We start from the raw sequence: 27,997 nt of genomic DNA on the forward strand, positions 1-27,997 counted from the left end.
CACGCAGCGACATAGTTTTGAGGTTAACAGATTTAAGTCTCCTCGAGTGCAATTCAATTGTGCACATGCTAATAAATGGCTGTCAAAAAAGAATTGCATTGTATGTGGTTGTGGTCAGTAGCCAAACAGGTACGCAATCGTGCTATACGCAGTTACACTATTCTAACTTTCTTCTTCTTCTTTCTTCACCTTCTCGTCTAATAGAAATGATATCAATAATTTTCTAAACATTGTTCACAAAAATAGAAAAAACATTTTTACCTTACAGCCTATTAAATTTTGTTTCAGAAATACATGCATTCACAAGGGAACAATAATTTAATACAAATGTTACAAGTGAAAAAATGAGATAAAATCAAAAGAAAAAATAGTTATAGCATAACTTAATAACGCAGTTGCCTGCTTCACTAGCCCGTGTGTAATTTTTAATGACCGAGGGATCGTATCTAACGTGTACAAAATAAAATGTCCCAGAAAGTCCACTCTAAATTTTGTGTTAAAATAACTCACAAGTTAAGTTAAAATAATTTTTATTTTAAGTTATTTTAACTTAACTTTTGAGTTAATTTAACTTAAAATTTAGAGTGGATTTTCTGGGACATGCAAAAATGTTAAAATTACATTTTCTTCTTTTTTACAGTGTATGCTTGATTGTGATTCTTGCATTCGAATCGCACGATACATAGGATACCCGTTTTATCTTTTTCAATCCTCTCTTGCCCTATCTTCTCCTATACATAAAATAAATGCCTGATAAAATTTTAATTTTAAAAATATCTAATTAATAATGTTTAATATTAAAATAAAATCGAAGAAAAAATTGATAGCCTAAAATTTTTATTAAGAAATGAATTATTTTATACATATACAATATATAAAAATCTCAAAGTATCTACAGAATTATAGATAATCTATTATGAAATGGTTTGTTTATGTATGTATATGCAATTTTATAGAATATTTTATCTTCCGAGAGATCTAACAAGTTTCACATTATATCAAATTGAAAATAATGTAGGAAGCAGGACGATGGTATTGAGGATACATTCCTGGACCAACAGTGATGTTAGCCGTCTGTGAGATCGGACTATGGGGGTTGCCATGGTGATAAGATGGTTCTCAACACGTGGTCTGCCGTCGGCGAGCGTCGGCGACATTTTTACTTATTAACAAGCCGCAGGGTGCATTCGGGTGCATAAAAAGGGGTCGCACCTTTCGACAAAGAATCTTGCAAAGAAGACCTTTTCACACTTTCTTCCGCATTTTCTTCGCTCGAGTAGAATTTAGTAGCAAAATGGATATATAATAATTAGAAAGATTTTAATAAATGCGTAATGTATTCTGTACATTTACTTAACAATTGCACTCTTGTTTACTTATTGATTTATAGACATACATACAGGAAAGTAACGAAAAAATTAAATATTTGTATTAAAAAAATTTGTAAAATTTTTGACTATGTATTATATTTTCTTTGCTTCATAAGTATTAATGCTTGAAATAATAAAATTAAAAAAATAAAACAATATATTAACAAAAATCATTGTTATTGTGGCTACAAAATGCTTTATTAAAAATACTTTTTAATAAAGTATGTTTTTCTACAACTCCTTGTTATATAATAAACATTTGTTTTTAAATTAATTATCATTGTCAATTGTAAAAGTCAATTGTAAAAGTCAATTGCAAATTTCAATTATTTAATTTACAGTAATTTTTATAATTATTTTTTATTTAATAATTTTTACAAATAAATAATAAAAGAATATTTTGATGCTACAATATATTCAAGAAATTACAATAGAAAATTACAATATTCTTATCTCATTGTAAGAAAGTCACGACATTTAAATAAATAAGCACATGCATTTCAAACTATAGTAGCGATGTGAAGATGACAAAGAGCGTAATAAAGATAAAATATTTGGGGATGTTTGATGTTGCAGTTTCTTTTTGCAGTGTCTTTTTTTCAGGCGGATAATCAAAAAGTAGGAAAAAGCAATATTATCTTAGAACATTTTCGATATTTTCGTAAAAATAAGAAGCCTTATATATCTTACAAACTTGCGTTAATTTGAATACACTTTCTTTTAAAATGAAAGTATAATGCTTTCAAATATAAATAAATAAAAAGCTGGTTTGACATAATATGAATAACAAAAACAATTTAATAAATTTCTGACAAACTTCTGCAATTGCATTAAAAATTTTTTTGTAAACAAATTTAATCAAAATTTAATTGCTTATCAACTTTTTAAATAGATTTTTTCATTTAAAATCTTATATACTAAATTTTTTATATCTTTCGCTTATTAACCAAAACGTATTTGTAAATTATTTCAATTTTTAAATATGTAATTTTGAATAAATACATCCATAGATAAGATTTTTGTATTTAATACTCCCTACAAGGGCGTAATATTATTTTTGTATTAAATAATATTCATAAAATATTAATGAAAAAAATGGTTATATGTCTAGTCTAGATTATTTACTTTTTCATATACCCAATATTTGTATAATATAAGTATAGTCCGTTTCTCAAACACACTCATCATTTTGCAGTGATAATTAGACTTTCTTTCATTCGGTCGATGTAGATTTTATCGCAAATTGTGCAGAATACTCATAATTATCATATAAATCAGAAAAAAAATAAAAATTAATAAAATTACGCATATTAATTGTAGAATCGATTTTTCAGATGTTTTTCATTATAAAAAAGTTAATATATCAGAATAGAAAACTGTCAGGCTTGTCTCTGATTCATGCGATAATCGGATGTATAAACAATATTGCGTTAAAACTTCAAGTCAACATAATATTTAGTTTTTGAGATATCATTGCATATGTTAAAAAATCAAGTTTTTATTAAAACGCATTTAGTTTTAAGACGATTTCCATTGATTACTTATGCTTACAGGATTTAGAAACTTCCTGAATTATAAAAACAGGTTTTTTATGAAAGCTAAGTCAATGGGTTCCACATGAGCTCTGTCCGGATAACAAAAACCGATAATGTGAGATATATCCTTACTAATGAGATCTCAACAATACAGCAACTTGTTCATCTAAGTAACAAACTTGAAAGAAAAAAATCATTAGGATTTTACTGGACACCGAACTCGGCAAATCATTTTACAGCATAACAGCTCAGTTACATGTTGCAAAATGAACGAAGAACATTATTCATTGGGCTGGAAAATTCGTCCTCATGTGGCTTATTCATCGAACCTAGTCTCATCGGATTATACCTGTTCTGATCGTCTCAACTTCATTTCATTGATGCACATGTTAAAATATTAGAAGAGGTGCAAAGAAATATGGATGGTTTTTATTGCATCAAAATCGTCAGTTAAAAAATAGAAGTCATTAGAAGCAATAACTATTTCGAAAGTTTATCTATAAATAAACGATACATTTATTTAAATAAATTTATTTAAAACAGATACTGAATTAATTTTTGTACTTAATAAATAAAAGAAAAGACAGCATTCAATTAATTTGTGAAACAAATTTATGATTATTAAACTCATTCATCAACTTATAAATTTATTTAATGTTGTTAGTCTCTAACATTCTTAAAATTTTAATTTCACACAATGTAATTTAATGTATTCTACCTAAATAATTTTGATTAAAAAATAAATGCAAGATATTTGTATAGGCTGCGTTCCGAAATTCACTCCCAATACTGAAAAGCTATAGTATATGTAACATAAACTATAGATTTTTAGTACATGTTTCCAGTGAATTTCGGAATACAACCGTAATATCCTATTGTGTAATTCCTTTTTCTTCTTTATATTTAGCAAATTTTACACTATGTAGAGATATTTTGAATAATCTTGAGTGAAGTTGGCGGTAATATGAAGACGCAAAAAATGAAGTTTATCTATTCAAATACAGGAATTGCAAACTGGTTTTGTATTCAAAGTGTGAGCTAGCGCTCGAGACCGATTTTAGACATCAGGCCGCCTCGTTACAATTGGAACACTGCCAATTTTGCAGGAAAATTTATGGTGCCGACGCCGAATTCATTTGATTTCCCTGCACGTCTGGTGCATATACGTATATAGGGTGTTTTATAACTAATTGACACAATAGTTGTATATAGGAGTAGAAAAGATTTTTCCTAATGAGACTAAAAATCTTCTTAACGTACTTAATCTTATTGCAATCTTATGTCATATAAAAATAAAGCAATATTACGATCAGGTCTATAATTTCTGTTCTGCTCCGTTTAATTAAATAAAATTGACTTATTATTTTAAGACAAGACTAATATATGTATAAATTTCAACATATTCATCCTTATGTTTAGAATAAAAACTTGCTCGATGTTATAACGCATGATGATTATAAATATATGACAGAATTTCAAAGATAACATTTCAAAGATAACACTATTATAATATTTTCGGTTTTCTGTAACCGTTTGTTCGATCCACATCGTTATGATTTTGTACATCCGCTTCATTATGTCCATTCAAAAAACTTATACAACGACGCGGACTATAATTGTAAGTCTACAATTGTAGATCCCATCCGTTTCAGCTGTCAATTTTTGTACCTGCGCTACACAAGCCTGATTATCATCGCATATGGATTAGTAAGTTTACTGAGGATGATCCAAACCAGAGGATCGAAATTGTTTAATAATTGTTGTTAATTAAATTAAATTAATTCTCACACGAACATTTTGTGTTGACTCTTACGCATTTATTCATAATATTAATTTATTTCTTCAGAGCCTTTCTTATTTTATGTATAATATTTTGCTAAAATGTTTATTAATGTATTTTATTTTTATGTGTAAACTTTCAAGCCAATTTATCGTAGGGAAAACCGGGGCTAAACGCCCCATATTTTAGAATTTCGAAGCTACAACTCTCAAACAATTAATTGCTGTAATTGCCTATACAAACGTAATAGAGGCAATCTTTCTCTATATGTTAATGCCTAATATGATCCTGTTGATCATGTTTTATTTTATAATAACCAAAATATAAACGTGCAACAACGTGGCCATTTTGCCCCGATACCGGGGTCAGTCGGTTAGTAGGGCCTAGAGTCGATTTTCCATAATCTAATTAACTGATGGTTAAATTTTACTTGATGTTTTATCCAATGGACTTCATCCATGATGATGTCACAGGTGAAACTTATTGACTAAAACTTAAATTTAAGTTTAACCATAAATTAACTAGATAATGAAAAACCGGGCTCTACTAGCGTGGAACAAGAAAGCTCCGTATAAAATGCACGTATAATAGTCAGTGCCACGGCGTGACGCAGAGTTGTACTAAGTACCATGGCACACGGTGCCTATCATTAAATATGAGCCAACTGACTTGGCTGTGATATACTATTTTGGGTAGTAAACGCAAGTTTCATTTATAAAATGACTGAAATAAAGCAGATGAGCCCGTCTGTTCATAGTATATCATACGTTTGCGAAAAACTTCACTCTAATTAGTAACACGTTACTTAACTTTATACATTGACGCTAAAAAATATTAATATAAAATTTCGGGAGTCTCAAAAATTTACTTTGTTACTGTTAAATTGGTTTTTTATTTTTTTTTAATGTAATATTATTTCGATTTTAAGAAAACTTAGAGAAAAGTATCTATATTCCAAAAAAATGATTTTCTATTTGCTGTTTGTTTCAAGATAAATACTAAAAAAGGACACAGCCAACAAGCCCCTGGTGTCATTTAGCCCTAATCTCGCCTACTATTTTCGAGAAAATTATTATGAAGTATGCCTGTCCATAACACGCATCTTTATAGCAAACAGTGCGCACGTAAAGTTTATTTCTGGTAAAAAAAAACGATGGGAAACAATACAAAAAAAATTGTATTGTTTTGAATCAGATTTCTTAACCCATTAAAGCTCATGGCCAAACCAATAGATAGCAAAAAAATAACAATTGAAAATAGGATCCCCTATAGGATAGGAGCATAAAACATTTTGACTTAAAAGCACTTTTGATCCTGTATCCGTCCTGAATATCCAGGGACGTAAATGGGACGGGTTTAGGACATTATAATATTCCAAGATGTCCTTTGATCATCCCATAGACGGTCTAAGAAAACATTCCAAGGATAACCTTAGGGCGTCCTTTGCACATTCCATGGACATCCTTAGGACGTCTCTAAGAGGTTTGTACCATATGAATTATAAACACGCCAAACATGTACGTAACCTATAATTTTGATAACCCCTATAATTTTTTCATCCGCGGGGTTATAATTCCGTTTAGCTATAAATGCTTATGTTTCTGAACAGCATATACTAACTATTTAAAACTTATGCTTGTGCTCTTTTAATTTTGAAGTTTCAGATTTCTTTTTTGACCACAGTACTGTTAAGAAACATAAATATTATCAATAAACGAAATAAGTCCATGGATAAAAAATCTCGATCTACATCCTAATAAGCAAACAATATTTTTAAATGGTTTTTCCATGTTTTTTAAATAAAAAGTTTTTTATATTTAATTTAACTATTGTACTTGTATTTTATTGACATTTTTCTAGTTACCTTCTTATTTGAACAAATAACAGAAAAGTTATTCCAGATGCTATTCGGCAATTGTCAAAATCAGTAAAAAAATTATAATTTTATATATATTTATATAAATAACGTGCTTTAATTATACTATGATTCATCTTTTTGATATATATTCACCTAATCTATCAGTTATATACACGTATTAGCATAAAGTGTTCACAGGTCATCACGAGGGATCAGTTCGCAGCGATTACAGAGGTTAAGCAATGTTCACCGAGGTCACGACTTGGATGGGTGGCTGCTTGAGAATTTCCGAAAAAATTCCTGAAAATGGAATTCTTTTTATTGGAAAAAATGTTTTTTAAAATATTACAAAAATATTTTTTTGCTCATTGGAATTATATGTAGTGTAATAATATAATATTTATCCGGATATTTCGAAGAAATTCATAGAAGAATTCGAAACATTGATTAAATTTGGATTCTAGTACCGTTTTTGAGGAATATTACTCGATTATTTACATAAATTCCACTTGGATTATCCACGTGAAAAGAACGTGGATTCTACGTATCTGTTCTCATCGAGTGATGAATGTGACAAAATAATTAACATTCATTCATTCGCTCTGCAATAAATCTTGCTTTTTTTAATATGATGCTACTTTGTGATTCTCTTTACGTAAATAAATGTTTAACTCAAACATTACTTAAAAATTGTTAAATTCATACATCGTTTTTTTTAACAAAAATTATTAAAGTCATACAACGTATTTGCACTGGTTATTAAATTATTATAATGTGTAGAAATAGAGATTGGTATCATCTTTATGTAATTAATCTTATTAAGATAAAATTATTGGAATTTTTTGATATTTTAGTAGTATAAAGGAAAACGAGTAAAAAGTTTAATAAAAAAGAATGAATTTGCTCAAGTAAAATACGATAATTACAGTACATGCCACTATCATATTTAAAAAAACGATAAATAGTAAGAAAGTTAAGGCTTGTTCAAATCTTTCTGAACATCTTGTAACCATTAAAAGCACAAAATCGTACACAAATTATTGATAAATTAACTCAAAACAGTACTTATTTTTACCAAACTTCACCAAAAAAATTTATTAATTTTTAGGAAAAAGTAATGTTCCACAGAATTATCATTAAGATTATAAGCTATTAGTTGCGTAATAGAAAATTTTGTTAACAACAAAGAAGTATCTTCTTAACAAATATATAAATAACAATGTACATATAATATATTGCAACATTAGTATAAAAATTATTTTAACGTTAAATTATATCTTTATTATAGTAATGTAGGAAAACTTCGTCATAAAGTTATTCGAAGAAATCTTCACCGATAACAATCGAATATTATGTCGGAAAAATGTCAGAAAACAGGCTAGTGATATATATTCTCATAACTGTTTCCATTTACAAGACTTTGCGAGCGAAAGGGGATTAAGAAAGCTATTGATTTTATGATTATCGGATGATAAAATATGGTATATCGGCAGCATTTTATTATTTTTCCTTCGATTATTTTCTTCTACTCAGCCTCTTTCTCTTATTATTTATATCATTCGAGAAACAGTTTTCTATTATTATATGGAAAAAAAACTATAGTGCGATTGTAAAAATTACGAAAAATGTTAAAGACAATGCTAAAAGTTCCCAAAAAGCTTTGAGTCACGAATACATATATTCGCTATCTTGTTGCAAATTCTTGTATATTCCTGTCCAAAATTCGTATGTGAAAACTTTTCTAACAAGATCTCACAAGAATGTGTATAAATTTTTCTAAGAAAGACCTTGCAAGATTTTGTAGAAAAAATTACATATACAAATTTCGGACAATAACATACAAGGATTTGCAATAGCGTAGAGCGTTGTAAAAAAGCAATCTAGTGATAATTAGTGTAAAGTGTTATTACATTTGTCACAAGTGTCCCAAGAAAAGCTGCTGAAATTGTACTTGTGTAACTGTCGTTTTATTCTGTCTTTGAAGCAAAAAGTGCTTAAAAAATCAAAGATATCCCGGAAGAAGTTTTATCTTATGAAAGACTATTTCTAAAAAAAAAAAAAAAAAAAAAATGTACGCTAATGTATATAGAGCATTTTGTACCAATAAGATAACAATAATGGCGAATATCAGTGTGGTGTAGCAGTACGGCAATTTATCTAATTTGCAATTTTAGCATTATTTGCTCGTGAACTTATCAATCATTATATCTCAAATTTTTATTTCTTGTTTATCTTGCTACCTCCGCGACGCTTCACAAACGTTCCTTTTTTCCGCCTTTTATATCATACGATACTGCGCTGCTTACAAAGAAAGAATTTAAAAAGACGAACACTTTTATATCTCAAATATTTTTTTTAAGATTTTCCGAATAAAAGTAACAATTTTTTGAAAATTTACTTTTTTGATTTTTGATTCCAAGTAATTCCCAAATGGATCAACGTAACAAAATCTGCTTTGTACCAAAACTTTTTTTTATATCCTTTTAAATAATGTATTACATAATAGGAAATTTCATTAAAAAAATTTTTAATTAGTGTTTCCCTAGGACATCCCTTACAGAGAAGCAAACTCTCTAATTTCCTTAAAAAAAGTAGTTTTTTGAACACGTATTTCATGGTTTTTCATAATTTTAAACTGTTTTTGAATTATAGAGAAAAATAAACTTTAAACACATCGCGTAGACTTAAACAAAACGTTTCAAAATTACATGTCAAGATTTTGGAAACGTATAGGGAATCGATAAACTAAGATAAAATAATTTTTAGAGGTTCGCTCGATTTTGCTTCGTTTTGAAGAAAATTGCAAAAAACAAAAACTGTATAATATAAATGATATTCTAATATGACCGGAAAGTGTATCAACACATATAAATAACGAAAAAGCTGAAAAAATTTAAATTTTTATTTGAATTTTTTTACCTGGGACATACTTGTTACTTGAAAAAAGTAGTGTCAAAAAAATTTTTATTTTTTCACTTATTTACTATTTATTTAAAAATCCAAAATGGGAACGTGGTCAATCGTATTATGGTTTATAATTTCTCTCAGCAAAAACGAAAATAAAAAACACATTTTGCTAAAACTACATGTTTTAAATAATTAACTTTATTTGTCAATAATTTTTTAACAAATAATTAGCGACGACTAATTGTAAGATCTTCTAAGGTCACTTAGGTCACTCAGACAACACATGTATATTAAAATTAGCATACATTGGAAATTGGTCTTTTGATTTTTTTTCTTGATTGGCAATAAATAAACTTTGACAATGTGTAACCATATGTAGTAAGCAAATAAATAATAAACAAATAAAGGAATAAAAATTTTTTTACATTGGACTTCTTTCAAAGAAAAAGTATGACCTAGATAAAAAAATTCAGGTATAAAAAATTAAATTTTTTCTCAAACAAAAGTTTTTAAAGCACTTTTTGTCTTATTGTTAGTTTCTCAATCCCTTATACATTTCCAAAGTCTCGACATTTAATTTCAGAATATATTCGGAGCATATGTATGTTATATGTAAGATAACATCAAAAAAATATGTTACTATTATTTCGAAAGCGAACAGAACTGCCTTTGTACTCATCATAAGATTAACTCTATTCCTTTACTTTAGACACTCTATTACTTTAGAACGTCTTAAGTACTGCCTCAAGATATTATGAATCAATCGCAGTTATATTAGACATTATTTAAGATGGTCTTGAAATAAGAATCTGTGAATACCTACTTATTTGCACACCTTGCAGACTCCGCACAATCGGTAATTCCGATAAGCGTGAATTTAATTAACACGTCGAATAGAGGGACGGTCTCCGCCAATATTATATATTGTCCAATGGGAGAAGAAGGATGAGATCCTACTTCGTGCACGCCGGTCAATTTAATCTCTCACTTGATTAACCACATCGTATGGCGCTTGATAACTCAATTATATTCGACGACAGCAAGCAAGAGCTTCCTTTTTTTGGAACAATTACTTTCATTCCTTACATTAAGAGATCATGTCTTGGGAGTTCAAATTTCGATCCAATTTTTAAGCAGTCGTACATATTAATGTTATTTTTTATGCACTGAGAAAAAAATTTGTTAAAATATTAAGAATAAATTTCCGAATTCAGACCAAAAACAAATGAGCTTCTTATAATGTGTTATTTTAATAAAACTTTATTATTGTTTCACATATCAAAATGGAACGTTTTGACTTATTTGGTTCTCATTAACCATCAGTTACTTACATAAAACAAAATTCGTTATATTAAAACTATACGAGACTAACAGTAATCAAAAACAAAAATTTTACATTTTCCCAATCGAATAAATGGTTATATTTTATGATATGTTCCAATATAATCGAATTTGGAGGAATATAACTTGATGTTATTAATATGATTGTTTAGACAAGTTTTTAACATTCTCTTAGTCTGCCCAACTTAGGACGCGCTGTAGATCTCACAGCAGACTTTATATATCGCATTTTTGTTTGTTACTAATGCGTTTTTGTCTTTTTATACTTTAATTATTTTGTTAAGATTATTTAGACAATAATCCAAAATTCAGTCAACTTGCTAGCAATTTGCGTTTATTAATAAAATAAATTCACAATGTTTTGACCTCAGATTGAAGTCGTTTTCAAATGAGTCAATTGCAACATAGACATTAAAATAAATAAATCAAGGAAACAATGAGTTCTTTCCAAAGAATCCAACTCGGTAATAAAAATAACATACTATAATAAGAGTACAAAAATGAACAAAAACTCAATGCTCATAGCACTTACATGCTACTGACTTCATTTTAACTACGTTTACTTTTAATCGCTAGTTTCAAATTTAATGCACAATATTACGAGTAATTTTTTGGTATAAGTATTCTATGGAATCTCCGTTGTTCTCAATTTTCGTGAATATCACCAATCATAACCTGAACATAATAAAAACCAAATAAAATTACAATCAGAAAATAAAAGAATATTTCTTCCAAATAGATTTGCTTATGAAAAAATTTCATTTTGTATTTTTTACGTATTTTTTCGTTTACTAATTGTAAGTTCCTATTACTATTAATAAATAATAGTAAAATTATAAAATTTAAATTTATACAATTAAATAATAATTTTATTATTTTTTCTGTATATCAAAATAAAATTGAAATATTTGGTGAAAATGATAAATTAATTAGAAAAAAGCTCTGATGCTCTAATACTTTAATAATATTCAAAATCTATTCTCTTCTCTCTCTCTCTCTCTCTCTCTGAGAAAAAAGTCGCTCTTTACAGTAGTAACTGATATTTTTCTTACACAATATATGTATTATCTTTCACGCTTTTCAATAATTTTTTATTTATTACACAAATCAGATCAAAATAGACACGATTGTGTAAAAACGGTATAACAACCATCTACAACTGCATTGGAAAAAACATGATATCATTAATGTGGTAAAATTGTTTTAATCAAGAAAGCAGACGCTGCTCTTTTCTTTTCATCCGGAAGGAACTGGCCTAACGGATGGCCTTATTGATAAATAAAGAGCAAGAGAGAAAGAAAAAGAGAAACGACGAGTAACAAAGTAAGCTTACTGTCGATCGATCACGCGTCTTGGTATAATATGACACACGCCATTAAATTACACTTTCTCGAAAAAGAATAATGATATCAAAGGTGTTCTTTTCGCAACAAGACTATACTTATATCCTGCAAAGTTAACTTTTTATTCACAATTTTTATGTTGTGTATCCATTAGCTCTTCATTTTTATGTTCTATTTTTGATATTGAATTTTTGTAAAAATATCTAGAATTTAAAAAAAATGTAAAAGTAAAATTATTGAAAAAAATAATTGAATTAAAATATATTCGACGGCGAAGTGTTCGACATTTTTATTTATTTTCATTTTTTAATATCATTGTTCAAAAAGAGCGCTAAAACGCTCAGCAATGTGTGAATGATTAAGGAGACGCTTAGTTCACTCCGACGACGGTGTGGATAACTCGCCTAGCAACCCTCACTTAGCAACTTTGTTTGTTTACAATCTTTTCTTTCGATCGATGATTCTCATGGCCGGCGGATCAAATACGATCCTTTTTCGTTACTTTCATAGTGAGATTCTTTCTTGCGTGCACGCTATTCTCAAATAGGAAGGGAAATTCTCGTAGTACTACGAAGAAGCTCTTGTTACGATTCTTGAGTCAGGTCAGTCGTTCGTCTGAGGACCACATAAGTCCGACAGACATTTTCTTCATCTTATTCGTTCGTCTGAAGATAACGATCTTACAGACACATTAAAGTATACAATTGTTCGTTAGAAGAGTTTTAAAATCTTACTAACATTTATTGTTTAAAGAGTTCGTCTGAAGATTAATAACATCTTACAGACATTTTCAACTATTATTTAAATTGTTTTTAAATCATTCAGATAGTTTCTTTTCACTTAACGAAATCTCTATCTCTCATTTTATCTTTTATTTATTGTCTCTGTCTCTCTGTTTCTCATTCGTTTTTTTTTGTGTCTTTCATTATTTTTTTACTTTACATTCCATGTGTCTATCTCTCTTTCCTTCTTTTTAATTTATTGTAAACGTTATGCGAAGAAAGCTAAAGATTGTTCTATCCTTTTCTTATTCATTATTATTATTAAATATTATAATAAAATTTTTTATATTGTGATTATTTCTCATCTTTTCCTGCGTTCCATTTCCGAAAAATAGTTATAATATTTATTCGCTTGTTTCTAACAATCATATAGTCTTAAATCATATATAAACATAATATATATTTTATTATTAAAGAAGAAAATATTTTTGAACATTCTAAAATTTGTAATTAAAGTATCATCACAATATTATTACTTACAAAACTTATTTATGGCAAAAAATATATATTTTGCTTTTTATAAAAAAATTAAATATAATAATGTAACAATTCAACAATAAAACAGGATTAATTACAATGATTAGACTAATAACGATAATATTATTAAAGAAAACTTTTAAAATTCTACAAATTTTTAACAATAATATAATCTCTTGACAATAATCAACTTAAATAAAATATTGTATTTTTGCAAGTAATGAAAAAGACTTGACTGACAAGGTAGACAGGAAGAAGGAAATGAGAACGAGGAAAGGAGAACAGAAGTCAGATATTTTAGAGTGACTTCCGTACATTAGCCTATCCAGTTTCTTGTATAGAATGAAACCGAAGCCGAAGCTCCTTGAGTTTCAGCCTAGGAGACTATTCACCATATATTACAGCGAGTTTAAGTTACCCGAACTGTAATACGTGACACTCCTCGCTTATTCCTCGCATTACGGACAATTTCAACTGTTTGTTTATATTATTCTTTTTAACATTTATAATCATAAATAAATAATCTTTACAATTTTAAATAAGCCTAACCCGAAAGTAGTTACTTCTAGCTTTTTACATCCTAGCAACAAAAAATAGTCATTCTCAATTTAGTTTTCTTTAATGATTAAGAATAGTTCGAGGGGAAATTTACAGCCGGCATTGGTGTACAAAATTTCGGCAGTGAACTGCCGAAAAAAGTAAGCAGTGACCTATAATATTGACGGCATTGTCGTCAGTGGTTGGGGAGTGGTGAGCTCACTTCAGAGTCGGTTTTTCGATCATGGGATTGAGCACAAAAATTTTTTCTTGCATATTCCGAAAGTACATAAATAAAAGAATATTTTAAGCCTATAATCAATTTCATAATTGCTTTCTTTCTGGTAGTTTACTCTTGTACCTGAACGGTGGGGTGCTCACTTCAGGGTCGGTTTTTCGATCACGTGGTTGAGCACAAAAATCTGGTCTTGCATATTTCGAAAGCACATAAATAGGAGAATATTTTAAGCCTATAATCAGTTTCAGAATTGCTTTCTTTCTGGTACTTTACTCTTGTACCGTTAATGTGTATTCGTACTTTCGGGACGATTTTCTGGTCGAAGAGATTGAGTACGAACATTTATTTATATATCGTTGGAAAGCACATAAAAAGCATTTAATTTTGGCATAAGTGGCGTTTCGATTTTTTGTGGTGGGGGTGCTAACTTAACAGACATTGTTATTTTTAGTATTCTATTGTTTGAAGTTAGGTATACCTATGCATAAGACATCACATAATAATGTGCAATTACAGTAAAATGTATAGAATTTTTAAAGAAGAATGTTTAAAATTTATTTTGATTACAAACAAATACAATATCAAGGTCATTATTTTGATTATTTTTATTATTATTTTTAGTGTTCCATTGTTTGAAGTTATATGCATAAGACAGCACATAATAATGTGCAATTACATTAAAATGTATAGATACAGTTCGTAAATAAAATTTTTGGAAGTTTTTTGTATAATTGTGTAGAATACTTCGGGAAAGCTTTAGAATTCTTGTGCAGGCATTGGCGTATGATAATGGGCACGCGGTAGTGTTCATAATTGCATGGCATTGCCTTAATTTTAATATAGGATTGACGGCATTGTAGGCATTGACTAACAATAAGCATTGTCGGCAGTGTACAAAAATGTCGGCAGTGTTTTACAGCAATGCCAAAAATCGGCATTGGTGTACAAAATTTTGGGTTGTGAATTCCCCCTCGGAATAGTTTTTTTTTTATTTCTCTTTACTTTTTTTAAAAAGTTATAAAGTAAAGCTATATATGTATTTATCTTAAATACACTCGTCAACAAAAAATAGGGAATACTTTCCAGACACCAACAGTTAGGCTATTTTCAAATAGCTGTAGCTCGGCGAAAAATCGTCGCAGATAAAAAATAAAAAAAGTATTTTGAAGCTTAAAGTTTCAACTGTAACGCTGAATCGACAGATTTTTAAAGTTCTTTTAATTTCCTTGTCTTATGCAATAAAAAAGCACACCATGTTTTGTTCCTTAAAATTTCAAATTTTTGACACATTACTGCTCGACAAAAAAATTTTTTTCGAACAATTCAAACAAAGCTTCATAAACTACATTTTGCCTACAAAATGCTTTTTTTTAAATTTCTCTACGATTTTTTTTTACCAAATTACGCAGTTTTGAAGCTAAACCTACATTTTTTACAAATGATATTCGTACTCCGTGAAAAATCATCGTAGACAAAAAATGAAAAAAGCATTTTAAAGCTCGAAGTTTCATCTTTAACGCGTTATCAATAGTTTTCAAAAATTTTCTCAATTTCTAAGTGCTATGCTCAAAAAAAGATACATTGCTTTTTCTTTAAAATTATGTTTTTTTGACAGCCTGTAGCTCAATAAAAAAATTTTTTCTCGACAAATGGAATGCAAGTGCTATAAAGTATGACATTTTTTCTACAAAATGCTTTTTTTTCAATTTTCCTACGATTTTTTTTTACTGAGTTACAAGACTTTGAAGAAACACATTTTTTACAGTACATTTTTCCAAAAACTGACGTTTACCGCTGACATTAGCATTACCCAATGTACACCACGTAGAGGTTGCCGGTCAAATTTTTGCACATCTGTGTGTGTGCGTGTGCATGCGCGCGCGCGCGCGTGTGTGTGTGTGTGTGTGTACGTGTGTGCGTGTAGGATAAATACGTGCAATTAGTAATATGTAATTTGCAAATATTAAATGCTGCAGGAGTGACGAATTGCGGGATCCTTATGTTTGCTGTGGCACGCACGCACGCACGCACGCACGCACGCACAAACACACACAATGTGCAAAAATCTGACTGGCAACCTCCACGTAGTGTACATTGGGTAACGCTAATTCTTACCCCCCCCCCCTTTTTTTTTAATAGAAAAAGTGTACGCCAGGTATAAAAAAGTGTCGTATAGTCTTTCAAAATTCTTTACAAAAATCCTTTTTTTAAAAAAGTATCGTATTTTAATTTAATTATCTTATGTTAAAAACTTGTTTTTACTATAAATTAAACTATTCCAAAAAAAGATTAGATCATATAATAAGCCAGGTATTTCATTAAACATAAAAAAACACAGCAATATTTTCCTCTAAACCCACGTAAACTCTAAACTTTTTTATAACATGTACATTAAAGTGAAAAAAATCCTGGTGTGCCCGAGTCGTATTAAATAGCTATATAAAACATAATATAAAGAGATTCGCGCCAAGTGCCCAATTTTTTTTTTTTTACACGACGTTGTTTCTTCATGGAATCTGTATGTTTGGAGATTTTAATTTCGTAAATACAGACTGTAAAACTTTTATAGCAAGCAAATATTATTACGCAATTTGACAGCTCTAGACGCTATATTCCTCCAACAAATGAGAACAAAACCTGAATTAAAAAATTTTTTCGTTCTCTGCATAAATCCATACTAAAAACATGATTAATGAATATACTTGAATTCTGAAATAGGATTTCCAATTCTGTAAAAGTAATACATAACGAAAGATTGTTACAAAATTATTACGTTTTATCAGTAAAACAGGACTGACTTCAGGATTCCTTTAATTTTTTAACTTTAGTTTACGGTAGCTCGAAGGCCTTGAATGTAACTTTCAAATGACGTAATCGAATTTTAATGTTAGACATAATGTGTGTAAAAAGGCATATACTCAAGTTATATTATATACAAAAGAAGATTGTAAGTCATTTGCATTATTGATGTTATGATCACTCTTGCGATTTTACTTAGTGGACGTTGCATAATTAGTAGCAGTAAATTATTTTTAAATAAAAAATTATGTTTTCCAAATAAAATATATTTTATAAAATGTGAAACCTAACTTGTTTTGTAACACTTATTCATAAGTAAGATCTAAAAAAGATCATTGACGCATGATTTTTTATAATTAAAAGTGTCTTTTATGAAATTTAGTTGTTAGTATTCCATGATCCTTCCTGCCCCCTCTTATCTCACAAATATATGACTCTCTTTTTTCCTCGTCAGTAAATTATAAATTATATTCATTCTATGAACTTCTATCTTTAAGCTAATTGGTAGAACTCTATGGCTAACAAATTGGTGTTCGTCAGAATTATCCCGCATTAATATTTAGTTTGATTTACTTGTTGAATTTATTGAGTTGATTTTAAGCACAAAATGATATACTATTACCCCCTTCTCTCTTATATACGGTAGAATAGTTAATTTACAATATGTAGTTAATAATGATTTTATTGTAATTATAGGATGGTACAAACTAGATGACTATCCTCCCCCCCTCCCCTCTCTAGATAAACTGATTATAAACCTATAATTTAAAAGGAAATGTTAAAAATTTGTTATTAACTTTATGAATTATTCAAAACAGATAAAGAAATAAAAAAATAATTATTGAGTATTTACTGCATTACTTTCTGTTTATACTGACATTAAAAAATGAATATCAAATTACAAAAAAAAAACAAAAATATTTAGAATATTTTAAACGTATACACTTTATATGCATATGAGATACTTTGCATATTTAAGTAGACCATTCAATGAAAAAAACAAATAAAAATTCAAAAGAAAAGAATGATTATAGCTTTTATATTTAATACAATTTCGATTTCAGAAATATGTATTAGAAAATTCAAATTAAATATTATAATACATATTTCTGAAATCAGAGTATTACGATTTTTAGATTATATCATGAAGTAGCTATTTTAATATACTAGTGATTACAATATATATATATATATATATATATATATATATATATATATATAACATAATTATCATAGCTATGATATATAACGCGTTAAAAATTTTCACAGAGAATTAACTGTATTATTTTAGAATTAATTAATTTTCTGATTGTAAAATACCCAACAAAAGACATGTAAGACACTGTAATGGGTTGTGTATATACAACGGTTAAGATTGAAATGAGACAAGATCCGAGTGTTGCAGATCAAATCATGTATACAGATATAAATATACAGATATAAATATAAATAAATATTGAAAGTTACTATGAATTACTACTGGTGAAGAAATATCCGTAATATAGACACTCTGTGTATGATTGTAAATTCAGACTATTCCTTTGTTGTTTTATATGTAAAACGTCCGAAATAAAACGATTAAAATAAAATCTCTCATGGTCTAATATTTTTTATGCCATCGCAATCAAAATCATGACAATGTTGAATTCTGTGTATTAATAGAGAATCATATTGTATTTACAGTGGCAAATACGTATTGTGTTCATCAATTTATATTATTGATATCTCAACTACGAGTGAGTCTTTTACCTCGTAATCGACAATATCCTGTATATTTCTGTATAAAGATTATTAAAATGTCCTGAAGATGGCTCGAAGAAAGAACTGAAACGTTTACAACATAAATTGAGTATGATTCTATAATTTTTAATGACATTAATTATTTTTGTGCGTCATTTACCGCGCAGAACTTGTATACTCCGCTTTATATCGTTTTCGATACCATTAACTAAACATGCATTAAGTTGATTAAAAAATTGTTTAATTTCACACAAAAGGTATAATTCATGTCAACCATTCAAATTTTTTATTCAAGAATTAACTAAACAAATTCAATATTTAGTTAATGTACTGACTAAATATATTAGTTTTCCAACAAATTAATTTTCTTAGTGTACCTACGTATCTTCTTTTTTCTTTTTAAAAAAACCTATTTTTTGTTCAATTACGCAGTCAGTATTTCAATGATAGTGTGCCCATGTAAACTGTTTCTTATTGCTTTTGACATATTTCCAAATTGTTGTATATTTGTGTTTTGTTAATCAACTTGCAAATATTTTTTTCTTTTCTCTTCGAATGAATGACACGTCTCTTAAAATGAATACAATGACGAGTGGCTGTTCGATTTATGGTAAACCGGAAGAACATCGGGCGGACACATTATAGCCCCATGAACTCAATGTACTTTCAAAGGACTCTTGAGTCAATGTATGTGTATATATATATATATATATATATATATATATATATATATATATATATATATACACATACACATGTATATATGTACACACACACACAACTGAAAAAAAACCGAGAGACTTCTCTTTTCTCCCGGAGGATTTGGAAGTCAGACTCGATTTCCATGGTAAAAATGTTTTTTTTCTTTTTACTATCAATTCGGAAGGAATTCTACGGAGAAAGGATCTTGTCAAAGCAAGACTTGCATTAATATTATTATCCTTCGACATATTTTTAGTGGATTTCTGAAAATGTTTTCCACCCACTCTTTATACAATTCTTTGGAATAAAGTGAAATTTTGTTCACTAGGATTTAACTTACTGTTCGAAAGTCAACAATTCATTATTTCGAACTTCTTAATAATTTAATGATTATATTTCAAGTAGTAATATTTTATTCTTATTGTGTAATATAATAATTTAATCATTATTTGTGTATTCTAAAAAAACATAAATCTCACAATATATTAGTATTTATTAAATTATCAAATAGTATTAAATCCTTAACATTTAACATCCATATTTTTAAGAATTGTGACAATTTACATCATTACATTAGAATTGTCCTAATTATATGAAATAAATTATATAACAATTCTAATTATTAATTACTAACTTAATTATTTATTAATAACTTGATTATTTCGTAACAGATTTAGCATATTAATGAATTTTGAAAATATCTAAAAAAAAGATCCCACTTGTTCTATCAGAGTTTTGCGAATAAAATAAACTGCCAAGATATCGAGGAAATCATACGCTACACTCTATTTAATGTCATAAGAGGTTTGTACAGTTCAGCGATTATTTATCTAATCTTGCGGGTATGAAGAGCGAGTGGTTCTTTTTACATTGAGGAAGAAGTCGTGAAATAAAAAAGAGAAATCATTCCATAAAACAATATTCTATAAAAAGTAGACTACCCATTGGAAAACTGATAATCTCCATAAAACCTAGCTACTCAAATCTACTAAAAACAAATCTTTTAAAACTTTGCTACAAATCCTGTTAGCAAAAAATGATATAAATTTGATATAGAATTTTAATAATCAAATAAAGGGATATTTTCGATAAATCTAACGGAATGCACTTTAAAGATATTTAACCTTTATTGTTTACCAAATGTTAAACAAGGATGAAATCTACTCAGATACACCTGGCTGCACTCGAGCGATATTTTTGCACGCAGCCCTGATAAACTCTAATTCACGTGATAGTACTGCGGATATACCCAAGCAGAACAACGATAACATCAATATAACATTATAATGAATTATGATTAACAAAAAATTAATTTTTGATAATCATTTTGCAATTATTTTGATTTTGTGATGACTTTTTATTCTGCTTGGAATAGATTGATAGTAATTAGTAATAATTGTTGCTCGTGTTTACAAAGTAATAAATTTCGTAGAAACCCAGATTAAACAAGCTAATATCCTTAAATTTTAATTTAATAACAGTTTGTTTATACAGGTTTATACAGTGTTGTTCCTAAACCTAGGATAATTAGGTTTAGGACGATCCCTCCTCGTATTTTAATGACAGATTCTTTGGAAGATTTTAAGACAAAAATTCTAATACTAAAATGTCGAGGCTATAATAATTTTCAAATAGGAACAGTTTAAAGATTACGAGGACTAGAGGACTAGAATTTCGCACGCTCAGGGATGACAATGTACTTCCTTGAACCAAAACTCCTTGTGCCTTGTACAATAATGAAATTATAAAAATACGCAATGAGAGTTTTATTAATAAATCACTTACAATTAGTCTCATTATATCCGCAGAAAAAATGTCTATTTTCGCAGGTTAATGTAATCGATATGTGCATTATTCTACCTACATTAATCTCTACTCTAGTAATAATAAAAGAATGTCTTTATAGGCCAATCTTACATAAAGACTTTTATCGTATGAACCAAATAAACGATGATTGACATTTTGACAATTTTGATATTTGACACATCAACATCGACATAATTATTATGTACAAATATTTATCCAATTTTATATTAAATTTATTATAGATAAACAAAATTAGATTCTTAATAAAACTCTCATTGTGTATTTTTACAATAATTTCATTATTGTAAAAGGCATTCCCAGGGAAAAACATTGCCATCCCTGAACGCGCAAAATTCTAGCTCTGTCATTCGTAATCTTTAAACTGTTCCCATTTAAAAATTATTATAGCCTCGACATTTTGGTATTAGAATTTTCGTCTTAAAATCTTTCAAAGAATCTGTCATTACAATATTTATCGTGGGTTTAGGAACACCCTGTATACTGTGACAGGACGTTTCGACCAAACTTATAATTAGTCCTATTCAGCTGTGTAATCTATTACATAAATCAGAGCTCGGCAAAATGAACATTTCGGTTAATAATCAGCTAGCGTTATTCCTCTTACTTTATCAATCTGCACGCAGTTTAAACATTTGGATTGCGTGGGAAGAAGTAGAGTTAAGAAAAAAGTTGCAAACAGAAAATTCCGAAATGTGCATTTTTTGCCGAGCTCTGACATAAATAATGACACTACGTTTAACTACAAATTTGTAATTAATACGCCACTAAGACATTAGTAAAATAATCTTTTCGTATTCTTCGATTGTAATGTAGATTTGAATTATCATTAAATGAAATTATAAAATGTCGAGTTAGTCGAGTTTCAGTTGGTGGTTCTTCGTTTAATTGTGAAAATCTCCTATATTTGAATTGCTTTCAGAATCATCCCACCTTTAGCATAGTCAACACATTAATTTACCTAAGTAATAAAATTATTTTCACATATATCAATTAATGATACAAAATATATACCTGCCAAATTCTGTTAAATACTTACAATGTATCCAAACTTGGATCAAGAACGTACCAACTAAAACTTGACTAACTTAACATTTTATAATTTAACTAAATGATAATTCAAATCTATAGTTCAATCAAAAGATACAAACGTATTATTTTGCGAATGTCTCAGTGTCATATTAATGAGGAATTTGTAGTTGAAGTAGAATCATTATTTATGTAATAGATTATAGATGACTGAGGAGGACCAAATTAGGTCAAAACGTCCTGTCAAACTGTGTAAACAAACCGTTATTAAATTAAGATTCAAGACAATACGCTCGTTTAATTTAGACTGGGCTTTATTTATAAGCTATGATTTATAGATTTATAGTATCGACAACAAGATTACGTGTAAATGTATGCATTTTATAATACTTTTTTCTATAATTAAAAGTTTAAAAATATGTTTTGTAATAAACTTTTTGTAAATCCCTTATCTTTAATCTTCTCTCTCCCTCTCTTTTGATCCAAACTATTTAAAAATATAAAAAAACACTAAAAAAGGCAATAATCAATTTTTAAAATCCAAAAGCAAAAATATTTGTTTAATTAAAATTTAAATTAAATTAAAATTTACACGCACATGCATACGCACATGTGCACGCGTACATCCACGCGCACACACGTACGCACGCGCATGCGACACGCATACACATACACACAGACAGGAGGCGTTCGGATTACATGATTTCTACGCTTTCTATCCTTATTCTAGCTGGAAAGTATACTCAATTACTATATTTATAATATTCTGTAATTTGTGTAAAGATAATAGAGAAAGTAAATCATGTAATCGAATTTAATAAAAGTCTATTGCATGCTCCAAGATCAATAATAAAAGAAGCAAACTGGGAATTTCGCGTGTCATTGGTGCGAGGAAATCGATTTTAATCAGTAGTTAATATGAAATATGATAGCAAAGTGGCCGAGCGCGAGAGAAAGCCCTTCGGTTAATTCTTATGTAAGCCGCTTTAGCCATAATCCGCTTACGATCCCACGAATAGACTCCGGACGAGCCTCATTATTTCTTTTTCTCTCTTGTTTTTGCGAGAGGAGTCCGTTTTGTATCTTTAAAAATCTTTAAGGTAAAACAAGATTTTTCAAACACGGACAAAAATTTAAAAAAAAATTAAACTAAGGTTGAATTAAGCTAATAATTTCATAATAGATTTTTTATTTCGAATAGATCATCATATTATTATAAAGCAGAAGGTAATATTATGGGCATCCATTTACGTTCTATTCTAAAACACTTTATTAATAAATAATATTTTATATTAAAACTTAATAATTCAAAGAGTTGTTCCTTAAATTCTGGATTTAAAATGATGAAATATTAATTATTTCGAATTTATAAAAATGTGACGATACTACATAATGAATTGGAGAAGAATGTGAGTAGTAATATAGGTCACAAAAATAAATTAAAAAAAAAAAATTTGGTTTTGTTTAAAAAACATGTAGGCCGACGTATATAATCAATTCTTATATTCAAGATGATCTCAAATATTATTATTAATCTATCACAGAGCCATATTAGCATCTTAAGACGTTACTCAAGGCGACCTTGAAATAAGATTCGATTATAAATACTAGCCATAATATTTTTGTTACAAAATCATAAAATTTTTTAAAATAAATTTTTAGAAGAAGCTACAATATAACCACAAAAGCTATAAAATAAAGGTAAATGTTGACTTGCTTCAATTAAAAAGACAAACGCCAAATATATAATAATTAATTCCAATAAGTGCTACAATATTATTTAATATTAAATAACATTCCTGAAATATTAATAAAAATGGTTATACATGTGTCCATTCCTGATAATATTATATAAATATTATATAAATATTATATAAAAAATAATCATTATTTACTTCAATATTAAAAATTATTGGGAATATTATAAATGTAATAATTATAAAGTTTATGAATATTTTATGTATAACAATTCATATTAATTTTAGGACAGAAATAGAGGGAAGAGGATATTATGGTTACTATCAACAATATGGGTGCCCCTATTATCTCCATTATTAAGTGACATATTCTAACAATTGCTTATGGAATGGAGTTATTCGTTTAGTAGCCCGCTTTTAGTGATGCTAATATGCCAATACATAATAACTGACAATTAATATAAGGCATTTTTACTTTTGAACACTTCTAAAACGTTTTCAAGATACACTTTTAACCTTTAATTATACATACCTGCTCATTATTCTTAAACTTGAATGTATTATCACACGAAGGTACATACACTCAAGTGTTTTTTTGTTATTTAATTGTTTATTCGGCAGTACACATTTCGAGTTATACAAAATTTAAAAAATAACATGGAATTCTGTTAAACCACACTTTAACAAATGTAATCATTCAAATTTCAATAGAAAATATTAATTATAAACAAAGTTATTCAATAAAATGAAAATAGATGCCATATTACCCTTTTCTCTTTCATTTCTCATAATATCTCTAAAGTCTAAACGCAGGGAAATTTTTAATCAGGAAAATTCTAAATGATGGAACATTAAAAATATATAATATTGTAACAATATACTGTGTTTTTTTTTTTATTCAATTTTTAAAAAATTATTTTTGTATTAGTTATATTATTGCCACTTTTTTTCTTCCATTGATTATGCAATGCATCATATTTTTATAAATCTTAAGTAATAAATATTTTATTATTTTGAGCAAAGTTATTTAATAAAATAAAAATGGTTGCTACATTAGCGTCTTCTCTTCTAAGTGATAAAGAGAAAATGATGCTTTAAAAAGGATCCAAAATGCGCGTAGCAGGAGTGTTCACGAAACATCACGGAAATAATAAATATTACATGACATTCCATACATATTGTCCATGCGAAAGTTCTCAAACAAAGTATGCTTTGTGGGAAATCTATGAAAGTCGCGGTACAAATCCGAAAGCCGAACAAATTTTATATTTCTTTTCAACTAAAATTGTTGATGGAATTGATGTCAATTCAATGTCGATTTAATGATTTCGACGTTGAATTGACATCGATTTTATTATCATTTCTGGCTGGAATCTCTTAGAGAGAGATCTTCAATTATTACATATGCAAACATTTACAGACACATACTTATGAGGATATTATTGTTACTATATATGAAATGACTTCACCACATACGATATAACTACTTTACGAATTAATAATATCGTTTATAGGTTATATGAAACTTGCGTCACGTCGAACCGCAAGTAAAGCTGTCGCTTGTTTTTCAACCGTCTAATGAACTGTAGCGTTTCTATTCATACGCGATGCTGTACAGGTCCTTTCATGCGTAAAATGTTACCAAATTATTTAACGGAGAAAAAACAATTTTGATTAAATCATTATCCTTTTTTTCTGTTATACAAAATCAATATATTTCTTTACAAAAAAATAAAATTGCACTCATTAAGTATTATTTTATTTGATAGGAGAACAAAGTTTTGTTATTACATAATTGTCAAAAATAATTTAATAATAAAATGCTTAGATTTGTACATGAAGTCTAACAAAATTAATAGGTCCACAGAACAAAATAGAAAAATGTATTTTGCGGAAGCAACTAAATTTTTTGTTATATAAAACAACATATTTAGTTGACGTTAAAAAATGTCTCAACTAAATAGTTTCGTTGATGGCACTATATTTTTTTCCCAGGGTACACACACACACACACACACACACACACACACAGGCGCGCGAAGGCGTGCGCACGCACACATAAAATGTATAACTAGCCGGATTTCCGCGAGGTATACCTTAGGTAATGCTAAAGTTGGTTATACATTTCAAAATCTTATAAATTAAAAAATATTTACTAAGAAAACAATTCAAATATTTAAAGAATCCGGGAATTTTCAGACACCCTGTATATTGTGCGTACCAAAATCTCATACTCTCTCTCTATATTTACTACTCATCTTTTTTAAAACATAAATAGGTAATTAATTTTATTTTAATAGCGTAAAGCTTAGAAAAAATTCATGTGAATACTTCAGTAATTAATAATAAATCGCGATTTTTCATTACTTTCTTTGGACCTAGTGGACAAATAATTATTATTTTTTAATTTTAGAGAGAGAGAGAGAGAGAGAGAGAGAGCGTGTGAGTATACATAAACAGTTTCAAATAACTTGGGTACTGGTTCAAGATAAAAAATAATTTATATTTAACATTCTGCTTTTCTAACTTAAATTTAAAAAATAATAAATCAGACAAAAACTACATATACATAGATAAATTAAAAATATTTTTAATTTTTTGTTTTAAATAATTCTGCATGTTTAAACCATGAGAAAAGAATAAAATTGAACTTTTTTGATACGTCCAAACAAATTTGTAAATGATTGCCAAAAATACCTTTTCTCTAAATATTTAAGGAATTTTAAAAACATTTAAAGAAGTAATTGTGAATTTTTAAATTTTACGGCTTTTATATTTTTTCTCAAAAAAATTTTCGAAAATAAATACAGAAATGGTTTCGAAAGCGCAAATACTTGTTAATATTGTAGATTACTTTCAATTTTATTTTATATTTTTTTTATGAAACTTTATTTTGCAAGGAGTTGAAGAAATTATAAAAATAATAAATAGAATAAACATATTTTAAATATATTTTAATTAAGTTATGACAACATATAATAATATTTATAAGAAGCCGCGAGCTGGGAAATGCAAATTTTAATCAGATTTTAACAGCTTGTAGAAGAAAATCTTCAAATACACACATAAAACGTTAGGTATAGATAACCAGGCAATTAATAATTAATAATAAACGATTGTAGTGTCCTTTATGTATCAGAAGAAGAAAATACCAGCAAAAAATCTGCTTAAATAGTTTATTACAAAATTTTATCTGATACTCTTCCAAGAATGTTTCAGAATTTTTAGATATTTTTTTTTAATTACCTTTTTTATATAATGCACCAAAAATGTTTTTGGTTTCTCCTTGTTTTTATGATAATTTTCATCCCTAAATTTTTATTATGAAATAAAACATAATACTATAAGAAGTAAATTTTTTAATTTAAAAATATATTGACTTTTATTCATGTTTAAATACAGTAAAAAAAATATTTTGTCTTTTGTTAAAAAAAATAGAAAAAGTAAAAACAATAGTTTCTGGATTCGAATTCGAGTTGGCATCTTGGTAAGTAGACATCTGACCGTATCACTACGCACCGTTATAAACATTTGATTTTCTCGTATAAAAGACGCTGAAATCGTTTATTGTTAATTATTATTGATTGAATGTATGAATGACTGGTCGTCTACATCTAATATTTTACGTGCGTACTCAGGAAGCCTTCCTCTTTCAAACTATTAAAGTCTGATTTGCATTTCCTAACTTGCAGACTTTCCTCGTCAATTTTATCTCATTTTTGTTGCGTGTGTAACGTGAGAAATATATTTCTTTTAAATTTCTTTTTTTTTACAAAAAAAATTTACCTTTTAACACCAATTTCTGCATAGCGGCCTCTGCTGACTGTTCGCGTTGCCATCACGTCTCTGTCGTTGCCATTGTCAGAATTCGTGTATAATGTTAATATGTCGCTGTTGTTAATGTTGTCGATGATCGGTGGCAACATTATGGCACGAATTCACGAACGGATTTTTCACGATTAAGTAATGACGATCAACATTTTACAAAAGCATCGATGCAATTGGGATTCAGCTTTATGCGGTTCTTTAAAAAAAAGG

The 27,997-nt window shown here is 28.2% G+C and overlaps 1 protein-coding gene across 7 annotated transcripts in view; it reads right to left on the reverse strand.

Moving 5' to 3' along the window:
- LOC105203197 (protein sprint) overlaps positions 1–27,997 on the reverse strand; it is a 228,264-nt gene that overhangs the window by 100,497 nt on the left and 99,770 nt on the right. For 5 of the 7 annotated variants that reach the window (XM_039454559.1, XM_039454553.1, XM_039454554.1 and 2 more), the window contains exon 2: positions 27,746–27,983. The exons of the other annotated variants lie outside the window; for them this stretch is intronic. In XM_039454559.1, the coding sequence (XP_039310493.1) occupies positions 27,746–27,885 (140 nt within the window). In that variant the 5' untranslated portion in view covers positions 27,886–27,983. The remainder of the gene's footprint in view (positions 1–27,745; positions 27,984–27,997) is intronic. 7 annotated transcript variants of the gene reach the window in all.

Source organism: Solenopsis invicta, chromosome 10 (genome assembly GCF_016802725.1).
Source record: "Solenopsis invicta isolate M01_SB chromosome 10, UNIL_Sinv_3.0, whole genome shotgun sequence".
Taxonomy (NCBI): Eukaryota; Metazoa; Arthropoda; class Insecta; order Hymenoptera; family Formicidae; genus Solenopsis; species Solenopsis invicta.